The sequence below is a fragment of the Mercenaria mercenaria genome, chromosome 7 (assembly GCF_021730395.1).
Source record: "Mercenaria mercenaria strain notata chromosome 7, MADL_Memer_1, whole genome shotgun sequence".
NCBI lineage: Eukaryota > Metazoa > Mollusca > Bivalvia > Venerida > Veneridae > Mercenaria > Mercenaria mercenaria.
The window spans coordinates 58,211,071-58,238,527 of NC_069367.1; the positions used below are offsets into that span (position 1 = coordinate 58,211,071).

The 27,457-nt window shown below is 36.4% G+C and overlaps 2 protein-coding genes across 2 annotated transcripts; both read right to left on the reverse strand.

Moving 5' to 3' along the window:
- Positions 1-4,752: 4,752 nt before the first annotated feature.
- Positions 4,753-7,983, reverse strand: LOC128558291 (uncharacterized). The gene is made up of 4 exons (XM_053547211.1): positions 7,359-7,983; positions 6,332-6,444; positions 5,328-6,233; positions 4,753-5,163 (listed from the first exon to the last, which is right to left on the reverse strand). Exons 1-4 carry the CDS (start codon positions 7,981-7,983, stop codon positions 4,753-4,755), a joined length of 2,055 nt encoding a protein of 684 aa, XP_053403186.1.
- Positions 7,984-8,089: 106 nt separating this feature from the next.
- Positions 8,090-9,685, reverse strand: LOC128558292 (uncharacterized). The gene has a single exon (XM_053547212.1). The coding sequence runs from the start codon at positions 9,683-9,685 to the stop codon at positions 8,090-8,092; it is 1,596 nt and encodes a 531-aa protein (XP_053403187.1).
- Positions 9,686-27,457: the final 17,772 nt, after the last annotated feature.

The following is a 27,457-nucleotide window of genomic DNA, read 5'->3' on the forward strand; positions in this document are numbered from 1 at the left end:
AATGCATGCGACACGAACCTCAATGCCCTTTTTATGCATATTTTTGACTTAGTCAAGGGCAACAACTCAGGCTGCGTAAAATCCTACCTTTTACATCAGATGCACAACTGCACATGCTAAATGACAATCCTGTGACGTTTGATGACACTGGATCAGGTAATATTTCAGATATGCACGAAACTCGGACGGACTAACGAACAAGAGCAACTTAATTCCCGCCGCCCCACCCCTCTTCACACTAAATAAATGGTCGGCACAAAAACATGTTGATGTAAAGATATATAAATAAACCCACATGGCACTGTTAATGGTTCTTTATTGACAAATAACTTGACAGAAGCTATAGCACTAAGAGAAACGCCTCTAATGACAAGACGAAGCAGGACATTAGACAATTACCAAACCAGACCAGTATTGTTCTTATATTTGGAAAGGATACTAATGAAACGACTTTATAAAAAGACACAAGAAAACCCCGATTATTAAATAGACAGAAGCACAGTCTACCATTTGAGCATACAGTTAAGCTAATACGTTTTGACCCAAGGGTAGTTAAAGTTTAAATTCAATGAGAGTATTGTGCAGTCGTATCACAAGCTCAATATATAAGGCTTTTAATTTTGTGTTAAAACAGTTAAAGCTGCTAACCAAATAGATGTTCGGCATAATTATATTGAATTAAAATTAAAATTACTACTTTCAATATTACACATGAATTTAAAAGTATAATGTCATAGAAGGAGGTAATCATAAGCAATGGGTTCAATTATTTTCTACTGTATTAATCAATATTCAGTTTTGGCAAATTTGTGAGAAAACAATTATTCAAAATAGGATATCACAACAGACAGGCATATTTTGTGTCCATAACAAAACATGTGGCAGCGGTATAGTACACAATGGCATTATGAGCGTTTAATTTGACTGTTATTTACATTGTAACTTCATTTTGTGAACGATCTCGTCCCGGTATATTAATTGCTAAAAGTATCAATGAATCAGCATCAGGTGGATCAATGCTATATGTTGTAACCTTTAAAAAAGAATTTAATATGTCGAAAATAAACACAAACTAAACACTAAATCGATTAATTTTAAGTCAATATTTTGCTGTGAACTTTATAAATAGTACTAACGATAACACAACAAAATAATACAAGAAAATCTGCAAAAATATGATGATTAAATTTATATTATCACAAAAAAATACAATACAGAAAATAAGTCAGTTACACACAGGAAAAACTTGTATTAAGTAATATTATATTTTGTTATAAGGTGAATTGTATAGCAATAATTGCTCCCGGACATGGCACGAATGATCGTAAGGTCGGTCTTGCAGTCAGAATTGAAGAAGAACTTGAACATGTTAACTAGTATGTCAGTAATATTAATAATGTGTGTTCTGAAAAAAGTACGTTAATTATATGCGTAGATTATAAACATGTATAAAAATTGGTATAAAATGTCAAATCGCCAAATAATGTGTTTATTCTTTTTTAACGTAAATGTTTCATCTCATTAGCATGTTAATGATTTTATTAATTTCGAACGCATCATGTAATGGCAGGGGATCGCAACAATAAGTTACCACGAGCAGTACAGAATTTTATGATGTTTAATATCACATTTGGTCACTTCACAAATCCGTCAAACTGAAAATACATGTACAAAAACATGTACAAAAACAGTTAAGTCTCTGTATTAAACCACATCGCTACAGTATATTCATCAATTTCAGATTCAATTACAACGATACACAATATACAATATCAGCATCCGAAAATTAGTATATCCGAAACCCATTTTCAATGACAATAAAAATGCAGGAAATATTCGTGTTAAACGTTAGAAAGATTCTGGACACATGTTCCAAATGTGATAGAGATCGTTAGGGGCCTACTACAATAAATCTATGTTACCTCTTTGGGTTCGCAAGACGCAAAGTTTCTAATTTTAATAAACTAACGTTTAAATAACGTTTCTCATGCCGCAAAAAGAACCGGACTAAAACAATTTCATTTACGAATAAATCGTCGCAGATGACGTTATCGTCACAGCAGTTACATGGCTCCCCCAAATTGGCATTTGATGCAAATTTGAATACAAAAGAGAAACAATATGCATATTTGTTTTGTAACTTCAGTTTGACATAGAATACAATATGGAATAAATGTATGTCTGCGGCTCCCCCAAATTGGCATTTGATGCAAATTTGAATACAAAAGAGAAACAATATGCATATTTGTTTTGTAACTTCAGTTTGACATAGAATACAATATGGAATAAATGTATGTCTGCGTACATGGTTGTCTATATCGCTACAATCAGACATTACCAATTACAGGTAAAAAAAACAAAGACAAATATCAAACAGGGAATGCCACGTACCAAAATCGCAGCCTTCCCAAAACGAAACCTACAGCACGCAGACGTGCACACTATAAACACACACACATACACGCGCACACACACAAAGCCAACACACGAGGACAAAACGAACAAAAAAAAGAAACACACACACATACACGCGCACACACAAATAGCCTACACAAGAGGACAAAACGAACAAACAAAGGAACACAGTGGGGCACCGCCTTGGAACGGTCAGTGGCGAAAACACCACTGGGGAGCTTAAACCGGTTTATGGTGCGCACCCAACCTCATTCTTACCCCCACCATGTTCAAAAGACACAGGACAGTGTAAATAAAAGTAATCCCCTCCAGGTGAATCTCTAACACACGTAATGGAAACAAAAAGGCATGGCATGTAAAACACAAAAATGCTCGTGTATAAATATATAAAAAAACCACATCCCCATAAAAAACGGGTTTAGAAATACCTTCTCGCAGAAGTGTCTTTAACACTTAATTACATAAGAATACACTACAAGGGTACCTTGACAATTACAAGTGAAGTCAATTACTGAGTACACAAAAATTATAAAAAAATACAAAAATACAAAATTGCACCAAGAACAGCATTTAAATCTGAACATGCAAAAATAGTTAACAGACAATTAATCATTATAATGTACTGAAAAACAAAATGAAATCATGTTTTAATACTTTATTGAATATTGTATAGAGTCTATATGCATTTATCAAAATTAGTCTACAGTGCTTAAATATACTTCTACAATGACATAGACATATATTATTATAAATCCAGCTGGAAAATAACAGAAGCTGCATTTCTTTAGTGAATAAAGCAACAACATTAAAATTTGTCTGACATTTTAACATTATTAAAGATCTTCTTATTCTTAGTATCCTGAATAAATACATGGACTGCGTGCTCATAGATGGAAAGGCAGACTGTTACATACATATACACTACCTGTTAACAAGGCTCCTCGACGGAGATCTCATCGGTTTCCTTCAACAACACTAACTTATGGATTGGTCTTTCCATATACGCAATAGGAGTATTGCGCTTACGAGTATTGTCCAAACACGCCGTACCCAAAGCAAGTTCCTTTGTTTGTTCGTTTCGTCTTATGTGTTGGCTTTGTGTGCGTGTGTGTTGTTCGTTTTGTCCTTACGTGTTGGCTTTGGGAGTGTGTGTGTGTGTATGTGTGTGTGATGCACGCGTCTGCGTGCTGGGGGTTTCGTTTTGAGGAGGCTACGTTTTTGGTGCGTGGCATTCCCTGTTTGATAATTTTCTTTGTTTTTTACCTTATGTACAAGCCCATCCGAGTCTTTGAACACCTCCTGTACTCGCCCTATTTTCCAATTATTTCTTGCTAGATTATCATCACGTACTAGAACAATATCACCGTTTGACAGGTTTCTTTTTGCAGATGTCCATTTCTTACGTACCTGCAAGTTTTGTAAATATTCGTTCCTCCATCTGGTCCAGAACTGATTCAGTAAAAACTGAACTCTACGCCATCGACCATTGCAATATATATAATTTGTCTGAAAGTTACCTGGTGGAGGAAGAATAATACTAGTTTTCATAGTGAGCAAATGATTGGGCGTTAATGGCGTGACAGATAATGGGCCATTTACATTTGCGACAGTGAGCGGACGACTATTGACTATCGATGCAGCCTCGTACAAAAATGTTCTTAAGCTATCACCATCTAACGAATTGTCATGTGTATGTAACAACGTGGCTAGGACACTTCTTACAGAACGAATCTGACGCTCCCACACGCCTCCCATGTGGCTAGCAGCAGGGACATTCATTTTCCATTCGAACCAATCACAACCTTCCCTTAACAAGAACTGTTTTATTTGGTCGTTGTCTACTGGTAATTCTGCAAGTGAGCTTTTTAATTCGTTGTCAGCACCAGTAAAGTTAGTGCCTCTGTCAGAACGAAGCTGACGAATCGGACCCCTGATTGCAATGAACCGTCTTAAACAGTTGATGAATGAATCAGTTTCTAAGGACGTAACCGTTTCAACGTGAACTGCCCTGCAAGTTAGACAAGTGAACAGAACCTCATAGCGCTTCATTTCTTTTCGCCCTTCCTTAACATAAAATGGACCAAAATAGTCTACTGCGCAATACATGAATGGAGGAGATGGTTCTAGACGGTCAGAAGGCAAGTCGGCCATTTTTTGACCTTCAAAGGAACACCGTAGCCTACGACAAACAACACATTTCAAAATCACATGAGAAACTGCCGAACTACAACCAATAATCCAGAGTCCATTATTCCGAATAACATTTGTGGTCATTCCGCGACCCTAATGTTCAACCTTGTCATGATAATGCCGTATAACAAGCTCTGTTATATGACCCTATCTATGAAGTACAACTGGAAACTTCACCAGATCTGACATTTCGGCATGTTGAACACGACCACCTACACGAGTTAAGCCATTTTTGTCAAGAAACGGACCTAAGGAACACAGGTTTGATCTTCCCTTTAGGGACTTGGTTCTTAATGACTGTTCTGCCCTGTCATTAGAAACGCTAACTATATTATGAGTCTTAAGTGTATCAATCTCACCCTTGAAATCATACAACTTGACACCCTTAAAGATTTCAGTCTCGGCCTTCAGTAGTTCATTTACTGTAACGGAACTGTAATGTAATGAACGTTTCTCCACACCAGCAGTTTGCAACTTCCCTGATTTTTGCAACAATTTTCCCTTATACCTAAGCACCAATGCTACCTCTCGTTTACACCTGTGCCAATCAGAGAAGTACTAAAAAAACAAAACAAAGAAAAATATCAAACAGGGAATGCCACGCACCAAAAACGTAGCCTCCTCAAAACGAAACCCCGTTCCAACAATGAACTGAAGCAGGGTGGTTTTGCATTTGACAAAAATGCCTGAACATGTTTTAACTCTGGGTCATCAGGACATACTGAAAACTGTGCACCGATATTTGCTGAAATTGCACCCTGCTTCCAGAGAAATTCGGGACCATTGAGCCACATAGGGGTCTTAGCTGGCTCTGCTACAGATGCACCTCGAGAAGCCAAATCCGCAGGATTTTCACCAGAGGCAACATAATTCCATTGGTTAGGGTTTGTACGCTCTTCGATTTGCTGAACTCTGTTAGCGACGAATATATGAAATCTCCTTGCTTCGTTGCAAATATATCCCAGTACAACCTTACTATCGGTCCAGAAAAAGTGTTTAAGGTTTGGGTACTCAAGTTCTTGATCCAAAAGCGAGGAAATTTTAACTGACAACACAGCTGCTGTCAATTCGAGACGTGGTATTGTGATGGGTCTTAAAGGTACAACACGAGATTTGCCCATTAACAACGCACAATGCACCTGCCCAACGTCATTCACCAAACGAATATAGGAGCACTGCCCATACCCATAGCTACTTGCATCGGAAAAATGATGCATCTCAGTAATTCTAATTTTGCCAAAACCTTCAGGCTTAACACATCTTGGAAACTTCAAAAGAGGAAGATTCTTCAGGCCAGCGCACCACTTCACCCACTTGCCATTTAGACTTTCTGGTAAGGGGTCATCCCAACCCACCACCTGGTCTGCACACATCTGCTGCAGAATTTGCTTTCCGGATAAAGCCACTGGAGATATAAAACCAAGAGGATCGTATATCGAACTGACTGTAGATACGATACCCCTTCTTGTGAGGGGGCGATTGTTTGAGACCATCTCATACTGAAATGTATCAGAGTCTAAGCACCAAAGGACTCCCAAGGTTCTCTGAACAAGTAAGTTATCACCAATCAAGTCAACATTTTTAAGATCTTTAGCTCGAAATTCAGAAGGAAGTGACTGTATCACAACCTTAGAATTAGAGACAAATTGTGGAGCCTAAGACAAGCCTTACTGCATAACTCAGTACTCTTCTTAACCAAATTGACAGCTTCAGGAACAGAAGATACAGACCTCAACCCATCATCAACATAAAAATCATGCCTTATGAAGTCAGCTATGTCAGACCCAAACTGTTCTTCATTGTCGGAAGCCATCTTCTTCATTCCAAAGTTAGCACAACCTGGGGAGGAAAAAACAAAGACAAATATCAAACAGGGAATGCCACGTACCAAAATCGCAGCCTCCCCAGAACGAAGCCTACAGCACGCAGACATGCACATCACAAACACACACACACATGCACAAACACAAAGCCAACATACGAGGACAAAACGAACAAACAAAGGAACACACACACATACACAAAGCCTACACAAGAGGACAAAACGAACAAACGGAACACACACAAATACACAAAGCCTACACAAGAGGACAAAACGAAAAACAAAGGAACACAGTGGGGCACCGCCTTGGAACGGTCAGTGGCAAAAACACCACTGGGAAGCTTAAACCGGTTTGTGGTGCGCACCCAACCTCACTCTTACCCCCACCATGTTCCAAAGATAAAAATATAAAAAGCAAACCTTTAGAACCAAAAACGTATGTACACCCTTAAGGGCCCGACGAAACAGGCCATAAGACAGATATCAAAACAGTTCAGTCCTGGTATGATTTAAAAACTGCTTATCATACAGTTCTCCCCCTCTTCCGTCAGACACAATCAAAGAGGGAAGCGTAGTGTCCAATTGTAAACGGGTTGAACACTAAACATGCGGTATGTCTCAAAACAGTTGGGTCGTAACCTCTTTTATAACGTTTTATAATTTTACCAAATACATTTGGAAAATTACCATGACCCAAGATCTTACGAAGTTTGTAAACTACATCCCCATAAAAAACGGGTTTAGAAATACCTTCTCGCAGAAGTGTCTTTAAATTACTATTGAATTTTAAAACTAAATCAGAATTACGATAGTAAAAGTTAGCAAGTATTTACGCAATTTGTACTAACGGTAGCCTTGCTGAAGAAGTTTACTTGTAATATATAGATTACGTTCACTGAAATGCTTGACATGACTACACGCTCTGGCAAACCGAATTCATTGAGAAATATTGCTCCAAATAAATGAACAGTCATTCTAAATTCTGTAGGGGACCTTTCAAAGTCGTCATCCTCCCACCAAAGAAACCTAAGATAATCTCTATGGGCCTTACAAACCTTGAATTGGTGAAACATTTTTTCAACGTCACACATCAAAGCCACCGGCTCCTTTCTGAACCTGCAAAGGACTCCCACAAGTTTATTGGTCAAGTCAGGGCCTTGGAGTAGATGTGCATTCAAGCTTTCACTTTCAAACGTTGCGCTACAATCAAAAACCACCCGAATTTTATCACGTTTCTGAGGGTGATACACTCCATGATGTGGAATAAAGCAAGAGGTCTTATTCGAATTAAGATCTGACTCGGGGACCATTTCGGCATGGCCATTACTAATCAGCTCCTTCATAAATTGGGAGTAGTGTTGACAGAATGTTGAGTCTCTTTTCAGTCTTTGTCGCAGAGATTTCACCCTTTTCAAAGCCACAGACTTGTTATTCGGAAGAACTGGATCAGTTTCCTTAAAGGGAAGTGGCATAACATAATGGCCATCCTGAAAACAGATACCTTTGGACAGCTTCGACACAAAGAGCTGATCTTCCTGAGACAGTTTGTTGCACATTTCCCCAGAATCGCAAAACTCACGGTCAAGTATGCGCAAAATGTCATTGGACACAACCTCCTTGACCTTAGTACGCTGTGAGAACAGGACAATTTCTTTCTGACTATCACTTACTCCTTACTGATAGAGCCGAAGGAACTTCGCAACAGAGAACACGGTGACTCAAGCCGATTGAGTCATCTTCAACGCAGTTTAAATCAATTGTTCCAACTATTGTCCATCCCAAATCTGTCTTTTGAGCGAAAGGACCATTACCAACAGGAGTAATAACTTCCCGAGGGACTAGAGCTTGTGGGCAGTTATATCCAATCAACAAACCTATCTCTGCCTCTTGCAGATGTGGTAAGCAGTCAGAAATGCATTTTAAGTGCGGCCAGAACTTAGCATGCTCGGGTGTTGGAACGTGTGCACGATTGGCTGGCATTATCTCCCTTGTATAGGTATCAGGTAAGGTTATACGGGTAAGATCATAGAAACCTCTAACTTGTAGACCCCTCAACTTTTGACTGTTCACTATTTTGTTCTCGGCATGCAGAGTTGATAGTGACAATTTAACGTCAACCCCAGAAAGACCCAATGCACTGCGTGTATCACCTAACAAAAAGGTGATATCTGATTGAGTGCCCAATAAAGCATATACAAGAACCTCCCTATCAGGATTGTCGCGATGCGATACATACACAGGTAGAATCATTGAACACTTACTGATCTGGCCTATGTTGCTTAAGAACGCAGCACCTGAGTGTCCAGCCTGTACAGGTGTACCTGTAACTGCGGTCTCCTTGTTGACATCACCATTACTATTTTCGCTGCCAGTCTTCCTGGAATCACTCTGTGTAAGTTTGTCACCATGTAGAGAGCTAGGGTGATTCTTAGAACAAACATTACATTTTAACCGTTGTCTGCAACTTTTAGATACATGGCCTTTCTGTAAGCAACCAAAACACAGTTTCTTTTCCAATGCGAAGGCCTTTCGATCAACTACCGACTTTTTCAGAAAGGAAAAACAAACATCAAGACAATGGTGCTTTTGACATAAAGGACAAACATTCTGAGACTGACGTGAACCTTGATATGTAGTCGGCTGTGTATTCGAAAGATAGGAACGACAACCAGGACTGGCAGAAGCCTTAGCCTGTCTAGGTGTGTATTTTCCAGCCTTGTCACTAGCAGAACTGAGATTACCCTTGACGTAAAAGACAGAAGTAACTGGGTCCGAAGCAATCTTTGCTTCCTTCGAAACAAAGTCAACAAACTGCTTAAAGGAGGGGAACACATTGAGTTCTTCCTTCGATGTGGCTGCAATTCTGTTCCACCTTATAACTAGCCATTCAGGCAACTTGGACAACATTTTTTGATTTTCTCGGCTATCATTCAAAACACTTAAGCTTGGAACACTACTCATTGCTGTAAGACACTGCTTCAAAAAGTCAGAGAATTTAAGCAACCCAGAAGCATCTTTTGGTACAATCTTTGGCCAGGATTCAAGTTTATCCCGAAAAGCTGATGCTATCACAAATGGGTTACCATACCTTTCGTCCAATAGTCGTTTCGCATCTTCGTAGGCATAGTCTGTTGACAACAGAAAATAATTTTCTACCACCTGTCTCACTGGGCCACCTAAATACTTTTTAAATAATGAATCTTTTCCCCATCTGGAAGATTTCTTTGCTCTATCAATGTTTTGAACGCTGCCTTCCATGCAGGAAATTGGATGGGGTCACCATAAAAAATATTTGGTTCGGGTGGTGGGAGTCTATTCAAACTGACCTGAGTAGCAAGAGATTTTGTTAGTTCTACAAGATTTTAACTAAGTGACTGAGTAGAGTTACCATGAGGAATGTATTCATGTGTTTGGGTTACGCCTGCACTGTGACTTGAAGTGTTAGCTACAAAGTCTTGTGCTGATGGATTTAATCTAGAACCATTCGAGTCAATGTGAGTTTGAGATGTTGTTTTTAGAGACTTCTGAGAGTCGACAGTCATTTTTACCTCATTGGCAGCATTATTCACTATTTGTTCTTGTTTAATGATAAGACTGTTAACATCTGATTGAGAGTCCTGTGACATATTCTGAGATTTGACATAGTCATAAACATAATCCTTTGACACATCCTTTGGCAGACTCTCAACATCTACTTTAGTAATATCCGGGGAGAAAGGGTCAACAGAATTAAGAACCTCTAGCTTGGCATTAGCCATCTCTAACTGTTTCATTGTTTCAATTGTCTCCAGCTCCGCTCTGGTTTTTGCCTCAACGTCGATAAACTTTAACTTAGTTTTCAGACTAGCAGCCTCAGCTTGAACGGACACCCTTGTAAGAATTGAAGAATGTTGAGAGGAATGTCGAGAGGAACGACGAGATGATTGGGACTTACCAGAAACAGCTGAAGACCTTTCTGCCTTGATTGTTCTAATGGCATCGGTTATACCAAGCATTAAACTTTGATGTTCACTTTCAATGCATTCATATTTTTTTACTTCTGGGGAACTATTATCCAACTGATAGATGGAGTGAAATACATTTTGAACATCTGAAAAGAGTACATCCAGCACAGAACGCTCATTCCTAATAAATTCGTGATTGTCACAATCTGACAAACAGTAGTCTGCGACATTCTGAAGAAATGCTTATTAAGGAACAGAGTACAATATTTTCTCAAGCACACATGTATATAATGTAATAAACCTAAACCCTTAAAATGAAACCTAAATGCTCGAATGTAAGTTATCCAAAAATGCTTGCAATCCAATAAAATTCAAGTTCTTAAATTTTAAGCAGTCCTAGAACAATGAAAGAAAGGAAAGACAAAAAAAATATATATATGAAAGGTAAAGTACAGTGAGTGGTTGCTATTTATGACTGTTCGGTACAAACCAGAAATTTCTATAATGCAACATGACAAAATATGATCACAACAGACGCAACTGTAACCAGTGAGTTCACAATACGTGGCTGGGCAATCCCTGCCTACGCAATAAAGTTCAGTTAAATGTGTGGCTGGGCAGTCCCGGCCTACAAAATAAAGTTCAGTTAAATGTGTGGCAGGGCAATCCCGACCTACAAAATAAAGGTCAGTTAAATTGCACCCGATTACTTGCTCTACCCCGGTTGCATACCACCATGAATGATGATGCTAAACACAGTCCTTGAACATTTTTCGCTTCAGTGACGTCAGCCATGCTCTAGAAATAGTTTCGTCTGGATGAGTACCATCTGAGAGTAAGTTGAAATTTATGGAGTAGCGTCCCCGCGATGACTTTGCCTTCCGAGATCTCATCAAATTTTGGTTAAATTTCAACGTGTATTTACCAATCTGACTGTTTAATTCATCAATGAAATTGTTTGCAGAGTCAATAAGTTCGGTTAATTTTTTGTCACCGGATTTGAAGGTATCTGGAGATTCGTGACCCTTCCGGCTGTTCCATAGCTGAATTGAATAGTATGGTATTTGCAAGAAAGTTACTTTAGAACAGTTACTGTGGTCTGCGCAGCATTGCTTGATTTTTCCAAGATTTTCCTGAAGATTTTTTAAGCATGTGTCCGAATTTTTGGGTAAATTTATGAAACGGTGACCCTTTTCTGTGAAATCACACGTACCAACCAAAATATACACACTCACAGGTCCAATTTTATTGTCAATATTGTTCGACAGCCACCTCAATGCAGCCGCAGACGTCAAGCCACCGTTACAAACCCAATTAATTTTTCTGTCAAAGTTTGAACTCGTGTTAACTGCTCGTATGTACTTTCCCTTGCTGTCACTGACAAATAAAGGTGTCAATATAGGGTTAGTAGGTTCTTCCACAACTCGACCAGGTTGTTTTAATAATATCCGGTTACTCATCTGATGTCATCAACACACTGATTCCGCAGAGTTTGACTGTAATTGCAGGGGATCGCAACAATAAGTTACCAAGAGCAGTACAGAATTTTATGATGTTTAATATCACATTTGGTCACTTCACAAATCCGTCAAACTGAAAATACATGTACAAAAACATAGTTAAGTCTCTGTATTAAACCACATCGCTACAGTATATTCATCAATTTCTGATTCAGTTACAACGATACACAATATACAATATCAGCATCCGAAAATTAGTATATCCGAAACCTATTTTCAATGACAATAAAAATGCAGGAAATATTCGTGTTAAACGTTAGAAAGATTCTGGACACATGTTCCAAATGTAATAGAGATCGTTAGGGGCCTACTACAATAAATCTATGTTACCTCTTTGGGTTCGCAAGACGCAAAGTTTCTAATTTTAATAAACTAACGTTTAAATAACGTTTCCCATGCCGCAAAAAGAACCGGACTAAAACAATAACATTTACGAATAAATCGTCGCAGATGACGTTATCGTCACAGCAGTTGCACATCAACATGACGATTCGCGATATTTCATGTCTTATTACCATACTACTTTATGTTAAACTGAAGCGTAGAGCTACATGCAGATGTTTGATTGTCCTATAGGAAATCAATTTCAAAAAAATATAAATACGCAAAGAAAGGCAAGTTTTGAAAAATATTCATTTCACTTAGGATTTCATTATAAAAACCACTATGTTTTTTAACAGGCGTTACTTAGTTTTATATCTAGTTTTAAGTAAATTCTAATCTAGTCCATTTTGAATAATTTTTTTCAACATTTTAGTCACACAGTCGGAAACTATTTCAAAATTATTTCAAAATCATTCTTAACTGATCTACAAAAATAAAAAATACCAGGTAATTATATAAAACGTCCATCCAGGTATGGAAATATAGCCTCAATGTTTCGTGAGATCTTTTCGCGGCACTCGATATGATCTGTTAATGGTTTATTACAGACTAAGAGAATAAAACATCACTATAGGGTTACATGTTAATTTCGACTCGTGATTCTGTCAAGTAATTACTCAAAGTGACTTAGCGAAATTCCGTTAATTTTAAAGTAATAAATCCGCAATAGTTTAGTCAGAATTATGCAGTACTCAACAGGAATTCCCCGCTATGCAATATTCAGTTGTTTTTTTTTCTTCAAGGAAAAGACGGAAAGTAGGTTTTCGCGTGAGCAAACGTAAAGTTTACTACTTTATCCGTCCGTAATGTAGGAACAAAGAATTTTTTGTCAGCGGATTCTTTTCTTTCTGTTCTTTTTGTATTTAGTAGTGTATTTTTAACATTATTTCATTTATGAACGGTTGACAGTTTATCTTACCGGTGTTCCTGTATTCTATACCAGTACTACCTGTTCTCCGCATGTAACTGCCGACAATCAGTGGTGGAGGACGAATCAATTCAGACTCAATGCAATTTTCAATCGTCGCGGAGAACATATGTCTAACCTGGGGATCGAGCTCAGTACCCCGCAATCTGCAGATCTGCGCTCTCCCTGTAAAGCTAAGCTAAATAATACAAATGTTAAACAGAAAATCAGCATGTACACCTGGTAAAGAACAACCCCATTATAAAATAGAAAAAGTGGAAACTCCACAGGTCGTTCAACACGACGAAAACGAAAATGTTGCAGACTCGGTTTGATTGAGCCTATTCATGTACGGTAGTGGAAATGCATGCTACCGTCCACGCCCTCTAGCCCCGGGATAAGCAGAACTCAACATTTACATATGCTACAAGTACAAAAAGCAAATTAGAGACATCCGCAGATGCATTCATACGGCGGTGCACATAGAACCTTCAATGATACACGTGTTGTGGCGTGTAATTCTATGAAAAGCGGCGTATGGTCCCCAGATAAAATAATGGGTTTGCCCTCGATAATGGGTTTGCCCTCGACGAGAAAACAATAGGCAGAACTAAACAAACTGGAATTTAGAAGGGGGATCTGAGGTTATGGAGACTGCATATCACAGGAACTGTCAAAAGACAAAATTATAAATCAGGCACCATATCCAAGGGGTGATTATACAATACCCAAGGCTATGTAAGCGGGAGTATTGTAACCACCCAGGCTGAAACGGCCATGCTGAGAAACTAAACAGTACCAGTAACATGACATAAAGGTCGTGCTGAACGATCTGAGAAGACCGAAATATAACAGCCCTGAATGTACAGACAGATTAAAGCGTTTGACTTTAATTAATGCCTATATATTGAAGTTGCATTATTTCCAAACTTAAATCTATAAATCACTTGCTATCATCATTCATTTACGTTTACCAAACCAAGGCACTCATTCTCAATCTTTTCAGCGTGTGGACTAACCATTTAATGCTGAGCAACATGTCGTGTTCCTATATATAACTCGATAATTGAATACGTATAGCGCGCGTGTGGGTTTCGATAATCCTATCTCTAACAAGAAATAATCACCATATGCGTCTAGATTAGGATCTACAATACCTGAGATAAAGCACACAAACTGAGAATGTCTGTGGTATTATCAGAAAGTATGCAGTGCCTGGAAGAGAATCTATTTAAAGAATACATTCCGCATGTGTTTTACTGCATTAGTACATCTGATATTACTAAAACTCAAAGCATACATAATGTATGGTATATCATAGAAGCAAATATTGCATTTTCAATGGTAACATATTCATACAACTCTTGTCAACATAAGAATAGAATCGAGTATTTCGCAATGCTCGGAGAACATCTTGCGCTGTATGCCGTCCTAGACAATAATTTCTAAATAACAGAAAAATACAATTTTCGTACCCCAAATCTCCAAAACTGCTTCATTTAATCCGAGATCTGGCGTTACTGATCCGGTTTTTCAAAGTAACGATTGGACGCGGTGTAAATTGTTTGGTACTTATAACGTGTAACTGCTTGAGTTCTACTCAACCCGGGGCTAGAGGGAGGGCATGGACGGTATTCCCATTTCCACCACCGTCCATGAACAGGCTCAATCAAACCGAGACCGCAACATTTTCATTTTTGTCATGTTGAGGGACCTGTTGATTTTCCACTATCTATTTTAAAATTTGCACCATATCAGTTGATTCTTTATTTCATATACTATTCACTGAATTGATAATATAATATATCTACTATAAAAAAAGAGAAGTAAACGTTACCTTTCACGTAAAAACAGTTACTCTTCATTAACTTTATTTCTTGTGTAAATATTTGTTTCAGCAAAAGCGTTTGAGTAATACATAATTTCATGGCTGTGTGCGAGAGTATGTGAGATATGAAGCAATACCAACAGTACGTTTATCTCAATTTCATAAAATGAGTACAAGTATTGTGTTACTAGTAATTATTTTGCAGTGTTTATAAATGGAATAGTCTCTGAAATGCATGTGTTGTCTTTTGTTCTAATACTGAGAAATCAATGTAATTTCTTTGCGGGTGTTGGTGTGATCAAATGTTTGGAGAAATGGTAATATACACTGCATTTTCTAAATAAAGGAAACTTTACTGGTTCCACAAAGTATCAGTACGTTCAGTACTTAGATTCATAATCCTACATGTTCTCTATGTTGCCTGACCAAAATACAAATTATTAAAAGTAAATGTCCTGCAAGCTGGCTGCAAGTTTCCATTTCATTTAATCTCCGGCTCAGGTAAACGTATTTGGGGACATGTTTATTTTCGTTTCGTCTCCAATTTCTTACGAAATCACTCTCTGTCTCTTTGGTCTCTCGAGATGATGGACGGTGGTATCTCTTTGTTCCCAAAATTATAAAAAAAGAAACGTTTGCATTTTAACTGAAATTTTAATTTTAAAGAGTTAAGATATTCACATTCTTTTTGGAAAATGTGTTTGAGAGTTGTTCTCAATAAAATGGTTATCTTATTTTGAGAAAGTGTTGTAATATTTCTGTATGAGGGGGTATGGCATACCTCCCCCATAAATGTTCGCAATTCTAAGGGGATTTCAAGACTGAAATGAGTATTTCAAAAGCCAAATCCTGTCTTCTAGTGAGTGAGTGAGTTGGGTTTTACGGCGAATCGACACAAAATGGTCATATATCGTCGAGGAGAAGTCATATTGCAAACACCAACTGTAAAGCATAAACATTGATGTAAAATTGTAAAGCATACGTAAAAACATCCATGTAAAAATGTAAAGAACACTATGAATAATGTAAACGTATCTAAAAACAGTAATGTAAAAATGTAAAGCATATCTAAAAACAGTAATGTAAAAATGTATGTACGTGAGCTTTTAGGATAAAATTATCAGTATGGCCTTATAAGGAAGGATATTATAATTATCAGCATGGTCTTAAAAAGAAGGATATACTCAAAAGATGGTGCCCCCACACCCATCCCTGCTCTTACGCATATGTATACAATATAGATAACTGTTCATATACTGAGATTATCAGTTAGTCTAGTCCGATTTTGCAGATATATGCTTATTTAAGAAGTTACGAGCATTTTGTTAGTATTTGGTCCATCATACTTTTTTAACATATTTTGGGTATGCTGAATCCAAAAATATATGTTGGCCATCTGGCAAATGCCTCTGAAAGGGTTAAAAATAAGGGCAAAAATGACCACTGTTTTTTACAGTTTTTATTTCCATTGTTATTATTTCATGATACAAATGTTTATCTTTAGATATATTTGAAAATATTGTTTCATATTTTAGTATAATTGAGTTAATATTTATCAGTAAACTATTTTACAAGTTAAAAATTTGTACTTGAGGGGCTCAAAAAGGGGAATTTGAAGACATTTTATTTTTTTTAGAAATATTCAACGTCATTCATAGAATAGAAAAAAAATGAGAATAAGTATAAGATTAAAATATTAAAAGCTTCTGCTGGAATTTTGTCAAAAAAAAAAAATACTTTTGATGAAATGCATTTTTTAGAAAAATCATTTAAGACAAAAATAATGGAGAAATTAAAACTTAATTAACATAACATTGTCTTTAATAGAGAAAAGAATAAAATGTATAACATTATGTAATCTTTGTAAGATTTTATTGAGCAATAAACCTTTTAATACCTAAGCATCATAATAATTGGTGAAAATTAAGTGTGACAGGGATTAAGATTATGGCTAATGTGAACTTAATTAATGTAAACAATCCAGGTCTCTGTTACAATAATAATCTGAGTCTGATCATGTTATTGTAAAGTCCTTATCTAAACACTCTGGAATGCTTTACCTGTTAATTAATATACATTAATTCTGACAAGGACACACTCTTTTGTGGTCATTACGGTTTTAGAGGTGTCAAGAATACTTCATGGAATCACTGCTTTTTGCAGGATATTTTGCAGGTAGGAAAAATTTATACGTATTTTTTTTCTATAAATTTTTGGAAATGCTTTGTTTTATATACATCGTTAAATTTTGATATTTGGTGAAATTGCATTTATTTTAACTTTTAATATTTGTGATACGTTTAGTAAAAAGTATCTGTTAAAGCTAGCTTTATATATTATTATTGATTTTGAATGATAAGTAATACAATATTATTTTGTTTTTCATTGGTGTTAAAATATTCCACAGTAAGAATGGACAAGACTGTGCATTTAAAGAGACCATTTCAAGATAGCACAGAAATATGCATCATTTGTCAGGAGACAAAATCTGACAAACTTGAAACTAAACAGCCTCAAGGCATAACATCTCTAAAACAGTGTGCTGAATCAAGAAAAAAATTCAGAGATTATTCTAACTATGAAGCCATTAGTAGAATTGAAAAAATAAATGAAAATGACAAAATATTTTGCCATAGAAAGTGTCATTCTAATTTTGTTCACAAAAAACAAATACAAACTCTTCAGTCAAAGCTAAGTGTTAATATAAAATCAGCCTCCAGACAAACATCAGATAAAGCTGGATCCTCATCAAACTTATTATATACTCCTACAAGGAGATCGGTTAGACCAGTAAACTGGGAGATGTGTATGTTCTGCCAAGACAAAAAACATGAAAAACTCTTTAACATAACTACCTTCGAAGTCAGTGATAGTATTTTAAAGGAAGCTAAACTTGACAACACAATGCGACTGCGTCTCTCTGATGTCAACGACCTCATAGCTGCAGAGGGCAAATATCATAACAAATGTTTAAATTCTTTTAGATACGGAGTTCGCAAAACCAAGTCGGACAGCACAAATACAGATCTTGCCATGATCTTTCTTATGCATGAACTTGAGTATGCTGCAACGAAATCGCAAATACTGCAATTTCAGACATTTGGAACAGATACTGCACACTTATTGAAGAGACTTCTTCAACAATTCCTTTGTCATTTAATTCTAGAAGATCATCATTTAAAGAAGCCCTACAACGTAAATTGAGAAACCAGTTTCAGTTTGTAACTCCACTTCATAGATCTGACACAAGAATCATTCTTCATGCTGTTCACTGCAGTAAACGATCAAGTTGCAACACTGTTGTTGTTTCTGCCAGAGACACTGATGTGTTTTTGCTCTTACTGTGCCATCTGCAGGAAATAAATGCAACAGTATGGATGATGGCTGGAACAGCAAAAAAACGAAAATACATTCAAGTCAACACAGTGTTAGATAAATTATCAATAACTGAAGAGCTGCGTAGAAATTTACTTGCCTTCCATGCACTCACTGGCTGTGACACAACATCGTTTTTCTGTGGAATATCTAAAAGATCTGCATTTAAGGAGGTAGGTTACCTTGTTACAAGGGTAAATTCAAATTAGTTGAACCGCAGTATCTTTTTGTATTTCGTGTAATATGAAGTTTTAACTGCTAAAATCTCAGTTTCGTTTGTCTCTGTCCCTTCAAGTTCAATTTTTATCCAGGTTTGAAGAACATGACCCTCCAAAGGTATTTTATATTGAAAGAAGAAGGAAAATACGGATATTTAACACTTTTCAGTGTATTTTAGTTTCATTGATATCCGTAGAAGTCAGCATAATCTATAATTTTACTAGTATGCACGTTAGCTTTCTAATATAAGCTTAAAATGTATATGTCGAGGGGCTCGTGTTTCCATGGTAACGCATTTTCTCTCATTTTTAAACAACTATGTATAAAAATAGGGGTTTTTGACGGCTTCAGTGCCATTCTGTTAATGACCAACATGGAATATTTGGGTAATATTATTAGCAAAATACCAAGCACTATACATGGTACCCTATTTTTCTTAAAGTTTAAAGTAACCATGGCAACAGAGATGTTTAAAATGGCTTATATCTTGCTTTTTGTCGTAATTTCTTATAAAATAATATTGAGTAACATTATCTTTCTAGTTGATGTAGCTTTAAAACATATTATTTCTAACGTAAGTTATATTTTCGTGTTATCTGCATTTATTCAAACTTTCTAAGCTTAGAATACTTACAGCAGTACCCCTCGTCTGGCATTTTTCATGGAAAAATCGTTCAGCATGCTACTATTATTCTCGTGGATATTGTTGAAATGAAAATAAAAAGCCGAAGCTGTGTTACTTAAATAGACTAGTGTCAACGCTTTTGAATTTTACATTTAGATACATAGGTCACGGGCTTCGTTTCCATGGTAACATCAATTCAATTCAAGAAATCACAATTTTCTACTGAAATTTGAACAATTCTAGATCTTAGTTTTAGTATATAAGTAACAAATTATCAACGGAACCTGAAAAATAGGTATTACAAATCAAACTGCTAGGTTTTTTATTTGAAAATGGCCGTAACAAGTAACCTCTCACCCAACTATATTCCAAATAACATTGGTTACCATCATCCATTTTCTTACATTCCGCATAACATTTCAATATAACTACATAAAAGAAGCAAAATATTGATTATTATTTAGAGCAAAAGACTCGTAAAAAATATTTCAGCAAATAATGGTTATTTGAGAATAGTTTGAATAAAGAAAATGCACAGAATTACGTACTTTCAAGATAAAAGCTATTAATTTTGCGCGGTAACTGACACGTAACGTCATGACGTCAGTGACGTCATTTTAAGGCAACATTGTTTTGAATCGTTTCTGCGGCAATTTATTCATTATTTCTGCATTATTAAACCATAAAGTGTCAGATCGAAGACAGGTCTACGATTTGTTTTCAGAAGAATGAATATGTAAACACATTTAGTTTGTCGTAAACGTCGTCGTAAATCGTCACGTTAGCTTCCGGTTGGACATGCGCACATACAAATATAAAGGTAACCTACCTCCTTAAGGTCTTCATAGGCAATGCAAAACTGATAGAAGGTCTCGGATATGGACAACTGTCAGATGAAGTAATGAAAAACTGTGAATACTTTATTTGCAAGATGTATGGCCAAGATACTGTTAGTACTGACAGTGCTCGAAATGTTATGTTTGGCAGGTCTACAAGTCCTGAACACATGCCCCCAACCAGTGATGCTTGCTCATTTCACATTAAAAGAGCTCATTATCAAGCTCTGGTATGGAACCAAGCAACTGTTCCTAATCCAGATCTGCCTGCACCTACTGACAAGGGATGGAAGGTGGCAGATGACACACTTAAGCCAGTTCTTCTTACCCGTGATCCGATTCCTCAAGCTTGTATGGAGTTCATTGCTTGCAAGTGTACATCTGGATGTAGGACTCTCAGATGTAGATGTAAAAAGACAGGGCTTTTATGCACAGATATATGTCAATGCGATAAAAGCATTACCAGCTGTATGAACTCGAGGCAGTAAACTAACATATGAAATGGGACTGTGAACGCATACCTTAAGGTTCAAATATTTCAATCATTATGATTTTGAAATAATTATATGATAAACAGTTAAACTGTAAACTGATTCAAAACATTAAAAAATTAGTGTACTGTATCAAAAATAGCTTTGCAAATATAACCAATTTGAGTTGAATAATATAAAAATAATCAAGTTAAAGTTTTTTTAAGCTTTTTTTTTCTCTGAACAGAGCACACATTTGGATTAAAAAGTATTTATTTTTGAACAAAAGTGTTGTTTCTTTCATTTGTTACTATGTTACACATCACTTTGATAAAGAAACCCACATATTTCTGAATAATTGTAATAATATTACCCATTTCTATTAGAAATATCATAATTTGGCGGCCATTTTGTTTTCCGCCATTTTGACCTATAAAAATCATTTGTCAGATGGCCAACATATATTTTTGAATTTAGCATACCCAAATTATACTAAAAAAGTATATTGGGTCAAATACTAACAAAGAAACCCACATATTTCTGGATAATTGTAATAATATTACCCATTTATTAGAAATATCATAATTTGGCGGCCATTTTGTTTTCCGCCATTTTGACCTATAAAAAATCATTTGTCAGATGGCCAACATATATTTTTGAATTCAGCATACCCAAATTATACTAAAAAAGTATATGGGACCAAATACTAACAAAATGCCTGTACCTCTCACATTTATTGAAATTTGGACTAGACTAGTATAATATATTGCAGTCAAAATATCGTGAAGATCACGACCATTATTGGAATTTATATATTGAATGACTAATTACTATTATACTCTAAGTAAGAGTTACTCCAGATTATGTGTACCATGTATGATTCTAAGGACTTGCTCCACATATATTGTGTATCATGTTTAATTCATTTGCATTTCTCCGGACTTATGTAATGATAGATTCCCGCCAAAATATTCTTTGTTCTTTAAATATTGAATACTCCTGATCATGTGCATTTCATGAATATAAATAAATTATATAACATTTGATTCTTTATGTTTGCTCCATACATTATGTAAACTCTCCTATGTTATACTTAGGGTATATAAACTGTTTAATCATAATTGAAAAGGGGTACTTTTTAGATAAGCTTAAGATACACTAGAGACTTTTTAGATAATTGAAGATATTTTGTGATACATTTAAATACTTTGGAATTTGGATTATATGATACTTCGAATGAAATATATTAAAAGGTGGAAACTGCAGGATTTAGTTCTCTCTGTTTATAAATTAACAAGAAATTTCCAATGTGGGAAAAAATCCTCCACACAAAATTACAACACACAGCTTTTAAATTAATTAATACTTTCAAATCTATCTCACTCTTGTCCTGCAATGTTCAATATTTAAAAGTTGTTGGAAATGCTGCTGAAGAAAAAGTGCCATGCACATATACACTTACCTAATTATAGAATTATCAAATATTAAATCTAAAAGCAAGTTCAAAGCAAAGAATATATATGGCTTTCAGATTTTTTAAAATAAACAAGAGCTGTCACTAATGGTGACAAATGCCCCCGCAGCGCCTTGACCTTTGCTCTGGTGACCTTGACCTTTGAACTGGTGACCCAAAAGTCAGTAGGGGTCGTGTACTCAATAAGTACTATCAGCATGTGAAGTTTGAAGGTCCGGAGTGCAGGGGTTCGCGAGAAAAGTACCTTCGTGCAAAAAGTTAACGGCCGAACGAACTAACGAACGGAGGACAGTTGAAAACTAATCTGCCTCCCTTCGGGGACGTAAAAATTGGATTTGGAGCCAAATTTTATTGTCAGTGATTTGGGAGTTGGAAACTTTTGTTTCAATATGTTGAAGCCAGAATATTTTCCAAGCAAAATCGTACGCCAGGATTCCCCCTTTCCCTCCTCAGAATATCAAAACGTCGGCCCCTTATGAACAAGATAAATAGTAGGGCGAGTGCATTTCCCCTACATGAACTTAACACGTTTACCGTTTTACTAGAGATTTTAGACAATTTGCTCCACAACGTAATTAACAAAACTATTAAGTCATCTCGTAGTTGATAAAAGCCCTATAAAAGAGATTTATTCTCGGACAAAACCTAAGCGAAATAAACAATCTACTGTACTTCCTTGTATGCACTAGGAAATCCAAATTCCATATCACGCTGGTTATCGAGTCATTTATTTCAAATTATAAGGTCTGAATTTACAGGATAAGCTCGAACAAAGCTCATTAATGATACCATAACAAGTTGTTCACGATTGTTTCTGTGGTGTTCAAAGTGAACATTTCCTCTAATGACGGAAACCTTCCACAGAGAATAAGGATTCACGTAGTGAGGAACAGTTAGAATGTGATCATTTTTTATTTCATTATCATTTTAGACAGAAACCCGATGTTCATCTCTAGCTTTAAAACGTATTATGTGATGCCTTAAACGGAAAAGAAAATGTTGAATCGGAAGTAATTTAATTAGGGTCAGTTAAATGGACGAGAACTCGTTACCCGCTGGAAGCGTAACTTTTAAAATACTCTGCTTACTGCGCAGTAATGAAATGTGCAACACCTCTCACGCCCCCTAGCACCGGCTGAGCGGAACTCTATTACACATATGACTCCATGATCCCAAAGGAACAAAAAATATAACAACACTGAATCCAAGCCTCTCTTAGAAAGCTGCTGCAAACATGCTAATATGAGAAACAAAGCACACTTGGAGGAAAACAAGAAAGACAGGGAGAAAAAAGAAACAGCTAGATAGTTGGGGGAAGCAAAGAAGAAAGGCAGACAGCCTCAGAATGACTGTAAACTTTAAGCTAGTATCAGAAGCAGATGATCTAGCAAAGGAAGCCGAGAAGAAAAAAAACTAATCATTCCTTGTAAAGTCAAATTGTCACATGGGAAAAGAAAGATGGAAGATGAGATGAAAACTGTGGAGAGCTTGCAGAAGAACTTACAGGTGTAAAACCTAAAATGTTTCTGTTCTTGTAATTTGTTCACCAAAGGAGATTGGCTAGTTCAGAATTATGATTAGAGTAGATCTAACAGTTCTGTAAACTTCTCTTGCAGATATACTAAATGTTTTATAACTCACTTTTATAATGTGCATATTATTATATTTCATGTAATTCTGATATATTCCACATTTATTCAGTTATAAGCATGTTTGTATGATTAGGAATATACTTATATGGGTAGAATCATAAATATAGTATAGTGAAGGGTGTGTTTATAGCCAAGCCAAGTCAATAATTGTCCCTTACTTACATTGTCAATGATCTTAGTACGAAACGATGATACTTTTACACAACGGTATGTAATTAAGATAGTTTTATCACTATCATGTGGGGAAGTTGTCAGTTACTTGCGGAGAACAGGTTTGTACTGGTACAGAATCCAGGAACACTGGTTAGGTTGACTGTCCGCCGTTATATGACTGAAATACTGTTCAAAAACGGCGTTAAACCCAAATCAAACAAACAAACAAACACTATCATGAAACCCGTTTATTTACACCCTATATCTTCATGTTAATGGCAAAAATATTCGTTATATATCACCGATTCTTCATCCTTTCTATATTTAAGAGTTAGGTCCATGTTTCGGAGAAAAAAGTTCGAACATCACCAACTCATAGAAAGAAAGCATTGTTTTACATGAAAATTAAACAGCATATAAAGCATGTATATTATATTATTCTACAAAACCATTGTCATTTTACTCATATATTTATTGAATTCCGGAAAGGGACTGCATGAAGGGGCCACACTTCTGGACAGTTCAGCGCCTTTAAATACTCTCCATTTTTAAAAAGCTGTTACATTTCTTCGTTTTGATGCATTTGCAACAATGTACCAGTGTTTAAACATAACATAACTATGTAAAACATCATTTTTGACAATTGTTTACATTTATTTCTTTACAAATGGCGTTCTTATTTAAAGGGGGACAACTCCTTTAGAATATTTTAAGTATCCAATTCTATGGGACAGAACAGTAAAACATGTATTGGACAGATAAATTGTTTGTCAAGATGTTGTTCGTTTACTAAAAAAACTCTGCTGTTTTGTGATATACTGCTAAACCTTAAGAAATTAACGCATACCTTATAAAACATTATAACCAATTTACCAGCCGATAATACAAATGTTCTTGTTTTTACTACTTTAAATCAGTCTATAAATATATTAAAAAAACAAGGACAAAAGTCCAACAGGAACAGCCACATTCAAAGAACGTAGCTGCCTATACAACCCTCCACATATGTGTATGTGCAATTGTTTACACACACACACTAACTGAGCTTATGTATACAGCAACACAAACGAACGCATTAATAACAATTAATAACAAGTGACAAAAATACACAAACTAGAGTGGATATGGTGTCTGCTTTTTAATTTTGTCTTTTGACAGTTCCTGTGATACGCAGGCTCCATAACCTCAGATCCCCTTCCTAAATTCCAGTTTGTTTAGTTCTGCCAATTGTTTTCTCGTTTGGGGCAAACCCTTCACTTTATCTGGGGACCAAACGCCGCTCTTCATGGAATTACACGCCTTAACACGTGTATCATTGAAGATTCCGTGTTCATCGCCGTTTGAATACGGTGGTTCTACCCAGGTCCCCGCTCGTGATGAAATAATGCACGGAGGGGCACCTGTGGTCTACCTCCACCATTAAAGCTGGAAAGTCGCCATATGACCAATCATGTGTCGGTGCGACGTTAAATCCAAAAAAAAAAAAAAAAAAAAAAAAAAAAAAAAAACATCTGCGGATGTCTCTGAATTGCTTTTTGTACTTTTAGCATGTGTAAATGTTGAGTTCTGCTCAACCCGGGGCTAGAGGGCGTTGACGGTAGCATGCATTTCCACTACCGTCCATGAACAGGCTCAATCAAACCGAGCCTGCAACATTTTCGTTTGTGTCGTGTTGAGCGACCTGTGAAGTTTCCACTTTTCTCTATTTTATCACTAAAGGTGAGATAGTACATTGAAATTTTGACGCACACAAGACTGCATAGTTATATGGACTGTATGTATATAGACTGATATAGTATAGTAACAAAGTCCCATAGCTCTACAGACGTAAAATGCACCATGGACAATTAGGGTTACTACTGATCACTGTGTAGTTAAATTGTGTGTATGGGTTAGATTAGGCGCGCACATGATTGCATATGCAGACTCTATGTATATAGTATAGTAACAAAAATCAAAGTCCCCTAACTGCATTTTCTTTTCTGAAAGACCTAATTTGCACCATGCGCAACTACAGTTGTTACTGATCACTTGTGTGAAGTTTTATAAAACTGTCAAGGGGATGAGGAGAGTTGGTGCGCACAAGATTGTGTCTATATATATCATATAGTAACAAAAAACAAAGTCCCGTAACTGCATTTTTTCTGAAAGAACCTAACATGCACCATGCGCAACTACTGTTGTTACTGATCACTTGTGTGAAGTGTTATAAATCTGTCAAGAGGATGAGGAGAGTTGGAGCGCACAAAATTGTCTATGTATATCGTATAGTAACAAAAAACAAAGTCCCGTAACTGTTTTAAAGAACCTAACATGCACCATGTACAATAGACTAGCTCCTAGACTATGATATATCTTTTTTGTCACTTGTGTGAAGTTTCATTTGTGTATACCGTCTGACGGACAGATAAAAAACCTGAAACTAGTAACCCCCTCCACTCCCCCCCCCCCCCCCCCCCCCCAACACACACACACACCTTACAACTTCGTTGTTCGGGGGTACAAAAACATACATGAAGAAGAAACACAGTAGGGCACCGCCTTGGAACGGTCAACTGTGGAGTTTAAACTAACTAGTTTACTGGTGCCAAAACCTCACTCTTCATTGAAGTCCTACCAACAATGTAGATAAAAATTGCTCCCCGCCAGGTAAATCCCTAACACTTGGTACAGTAACCACAGGAACAAATTGTAAACCACAAAATATACTCATGTAAAGATATATAAATCAAAACCCATGGAACCATAAACATATACAGGTCAGTTCTTTCTATTTTATTTAAAGGTCGTGTTGTACATTCATTGGCCAATTTGTTTCACACAAGCAGGCATACGCGTACGCCGGCAAGCGAGCTGCATTGAGTAATTTTTAAAAGATGTCTTGGCACTTCCTTTTTAAAAGGTTTCAGTAAGAGATCAAAGAATTTCATTAAAATTAGCCTTAGTTCTCGACAGTTCCACTGGAATATCTTACTCGACATAAGCAGTTAACATGCGGAAAGTATGCCATTGTTGTTTTTATTTATGCTACCCTTGAAAAATGCTTTCTTAAATGCCGAAAGCGGCTTTATAATAAAACTTTTGACATTTTAAACTTAATTTCTGTTAATGCAGAAATGCCTATTATAGATATTTCAATTTGCGTTACTTCTGTAACTTCTCGACGGTGTGTACCGTTTTGTGTTTATTCGCCGTAAAATCCAACTCACTCGCTCAGTTATTATTGATAACGCATGTGCTGACTGGCAAACCGTCTTAGATAGTAATACCTAATAGTTAACCTTAAGGACCAGAACATGTAACAACATTGAGTCCAACTTCTTGGATATGCGATATATCTAATCAACAAAGCGTGCGTATATAAACACGTTGAGAGCGTGTGCGCTAAAGTATGAATATCAAACGAATTTAAGCTCTAGCTGAATATAGTTATAAGAAACCGAGCATTAATGTAATGGCGTCAGAAATGATTTATGTGTATCGTTATTAAAAACCTATGTTCTCGTGATCGTCATTGACCTGCTTAAGTTGTTTTATATCTGGTTTATGGTGGTAAAACCAGTTATATTATGAACGAGTTGCCAGATACGAGCACAGAACCCTGTTACGATAATTGATAATTTACCTTACTGAATATGTCATT